The 3,615-nt window shown below is 39.2% G+C and overlaps 1 protein-coding gene across 3 annotated transcripts in view; it reads right to left on the minus strand.

The window, feature by feature from the left end:
• The window catches only part of igf2bp1 (insulin-like growth factor 2 mRNA binding protein 1), a gene marked incomplete at its 5' end in the record, with an annotated part of 47,326 nt that extends 44,081 nt beyond the window's left edge, over nucleotides 1-3,245 (minus strand). For all 3 annotated transcript variants that reach the window (XM_083676745.1, XM_083676744.1, XM_083676743.1), the window contains 2 exons: nucleotides 1,697-1,757; nucleotides 3,071-3,245. In XM_083676745.1, the coding sequence (XP_083532871.1) occupies nucleotides 1,697-1,757; nucleotides 3,071-3,245 (236 nt within the window). The remainder of the gene's footprint in view (nucleotides 1-1,696; nucleotides 1,758-3,070) is intronic.
• Between the last annotated feature and the right edge of the window lie 370 nt (nucleotides 3,246-3,615).

Raw genomic sequence — 3,615 nt, forward strand, 5'->3', positions numbered from 1 at the left:
AATAACTTGGCTCTTGCATCTATAAATTACGCACATGCATAGGACTATATAACTGATTATTGGTTTAAGAACAATAAGTAACAGGCGTGTAGACCTAAATGGCGAAATTAACTATTCCAAATCTATTTCGTGCATAGAGATTGCATTTGCCCCACGCATCTAATTTGACTGGCACAAACACTTTAATTACGCTATGACAATAAAGCCAATAGGTGTGTTTCGTTGATAGGCCTACACCTATATTTCCACCACTGAACCACAACAACACCACAACCTCCCAATTGCTACAGAAACCACGGAATTAAACAAATAAACATGTTTGAAACTTATTCAATTCAACCCACCCACAAATAATATTACACGAATTCAAAAAAGCACACTTTTGCCAAAAAACTGAAATGTAGACCATTCGAGCACAATCTCACAAACAGTAAATGGACGAATATTTTCAAATAGTCTACGTGTATATTAAAGGTTGTGGTTGAATAGTGTTTAAACTAAGACAATTTCGTAATGTTTGAAACGAGGTCAACTGTTGAGGCATTGCGCGCAGTGTCACCATTTTGTTTAAGGATTTAATTAGCCAGGCCCAGTCAAATTATTTAATTTCATGAACAATCCATTGAATAGAAATTAGGAGTCACTCGTTATGTTACTATACACAGTATGGTGTGGTGTTTTCAAGAAGCCACACAATAGCCCTAATCAAAAATACGAATACACCCAAGCAGCGGAACAGTCATGCAAGCCTACAAACCATTCATCTTCAGCAGTCCTTCTTGATTAATCCACAGATTTAAGCCTCCCAAACTATAGAGATCCAGCAAAATTATTCACCTTGTAAAGCACTATCAAATACAAAAACAACTTTTATGTTGAATGCAAGGCTGCAGTAGACTATTGTAATCTTATTCAACAAATAAAGAAATAAATACATTTACATTTAAAGAATACGTTTATAGCATGCATAACCGTAATATAACACAGCTACTGAACTTTCAGTAAACGTGAATAAAATTAATTACAATCACACGTATTGCAACAGCAAATCGATTGTGGGCGCATGTACTGTGCTTGAAAATAATAAAACGTAAACGTACACAATCCAAATAACAAACTGCACTATATTGTACTAAACCCCTGGATCAAGATCAACACGAAACATATAATGTGAAAAGTCAGCTATGTCCATATAGACATTTTGAATGGATAAATAAATAAATAAATATGCAGACAGGAAGGCCTACACGCTGGTCTGTGACAGAGCCTCCGCGAGCCTAATGAACATGTGCTATTAAACTGATGACGTTGCATCCAAGCTCCTCTTAAATGTGTAAAATAACTCCCCCAAGAATGACTGAACGTCCACATTTCAGTTTTAGGAGTAGTCTAAACTGCACACGTAGATAGAGTAACACCACCATTGACTGCTATGCTCATGTACAGGCAACACAGTTCACAACACAGCCATTTAATATAGCAAGCAAATCGAAATTAAACACAGCATTCAAATATTGGGTTAGCATGGCACATTGTACTAGCTACATCGACACACCAGGCAGATAGCTCAACATATATGGCATAGGAATACACGTAGTAATTTTAATTTGCAACATGCCCCATTTCCATTCAACGAAAGCCATACATAACGAGATGCAACAATTGAGGCTTTATTGGGGGGAGGGGTGGTAAATACCTTTGCTTCTTTGGGACAGAGTGTTCGACCTCAATACGCTTCCCGTGGAGTTCCACTTTACCTGGAAAATAAATGTATACGTTGTAAAAATTAAATTAAATTCAAAACATGAAGCTATGCCATTCATTCAACATCAGCCTATAGGTGGACATGAACACAAGCTACAATCTGTCTTCTACATTCTTGAAACAAAAGTCTAAAATATCTTTACAGTCTTTTATTTAATAACTACGTTATATGCCTGTGTGAGTTGTTTCTAAATGTGTGTAATTTCTAGTAAATGTTGATGGTAATTAAGTAGGCCCAGAACAACCTGGGCTGTCATTGAAAGACAGGAGGTAAGAAGTTCTCTCGCCTACACTGGAAAAGTCATTCAACAAATGCGTTGTGTACCAGCTCCTGGCCTCACTGTAATTCCTTCAAACAATGTTGGTCTTTTACAGTTAAAACGCCTGTGTCATGTCACGTACAGTAAAATAGAGCTCATTTAATAAAGGTTCGATTTGGATATTAGTGTGAGTCAATAGTGTTTTTTAATAGGGATACTGCCAAGCATTTATTAACAGCTCAAAATACACATTTGCGTGTGCTGGAGTTATTGGTGATCTATTTCAGAACGCACGAGCAGCATGGCGACCTTCGCGCTATATGGAACACACATCACATGTTACATACGTAGTGAATCATGGAAAATACATTTTAGGAGATCAAGCCCAGTGGTGTGGCTAGATAAGAAAGAAATAAGGATGATATGTACATATTATAACGCAACGGGCGAAGTAACCGAAGCCTTAACAATTGTGTGAAACGTTGGGTTTCGATATGTGAACTCATTCAACGAATTGATATCTTGGCTATAGTGGCCTCCTAGCCAAAAGGGGGAGGGGTGCTATTCGATTCTATAGCCCGAGCTAGTACACAGAACCTAGTCATGCAAGGCTTCGGCTGGTACAATAGAGGAGTGTGGTCATCAGGCCGAAATATAGGCATCTGCGATCACATCCTGTATGCAACTGCTACGAAAATACTCCACGATCGTAGAGATGTGCATATAGACCTTTGGTGTAGCCCTACACATTTATAACAGGCAGTCAGGCAGCTGTGCCCGATCCCCCTGGTAAAAGTTGTTGTTCCGCGTAGCACTTCGCAAAGCTTCTCTCCGATTAATTCTAATGAACCCAAATGGATTAAATGTCCCATTCCCTTCTGACGTCCCTCCGAAAGTGGACACATTGGAATTGGGACACGCTAGGGAGTGGGCATGCCCCCCCCCCCCCCCTGTACGTGGAAGCCTAGGTGGCTTCCCCTCTCAACGAAAAGACATAAAGGTAGGTAGGGCGCTACTGGGGGGGTCGTTTACGTTCAATTACTTACCAGAAAATGTTTCAATGGCTTTCATTGCCCACTGGTCATCCGGACAGTCAACAAACGCATAGCCAGTTTTGATGAGAAACTGCCCAGAGTAGGGTATCTTGTACTCATCAAAGGTCTTAACCAAGTCCTCTGCAGTCACGTTTTCATTCAGATTTCCAATGTATAGCTTGTTCATGTTGAAAAATAGAGGTCCTCCAATTGAAACGAAAAAATCAAAGCTACAAAAACTTTTTCTTTGCAAACGCAACAAGATATAGGAAGAGTGCTCTGCCCAGGACGATCACAGGTTGAAAAAGCACTTGCAGATGTCCACGGTGAGCAAATGAAAAAACGAAAGAAATGTATTTATTGAAGCCAAACTAAAAAATAAAAAGGGGAGCAAAAAAAAAAAAAAGTTAAAAGTGATGGTAATGTTGTAGTCTGATTAAGTCCAGTATAGAAGTGGAAAAAACCCTTTGACTGCCGTAACCCCAAGCGAATGGTTCGCACAAAAATGTAGAGATGGATCAGTTTGAATTAATTTGATGGTGGATATGGTGGAATAG

This window comes from Argentina silus (genome assembly GCF_951799395.1).
Source record: "Argentina silus genome assembly, chromosome: 9".
In the NCBI taxonomy this organism is placed as follows: Eukaryota; Metazoa; Chordata; class Actinopteri; order Argentiniformes; family Argentinidae; genus Argentina; species Argentina silus.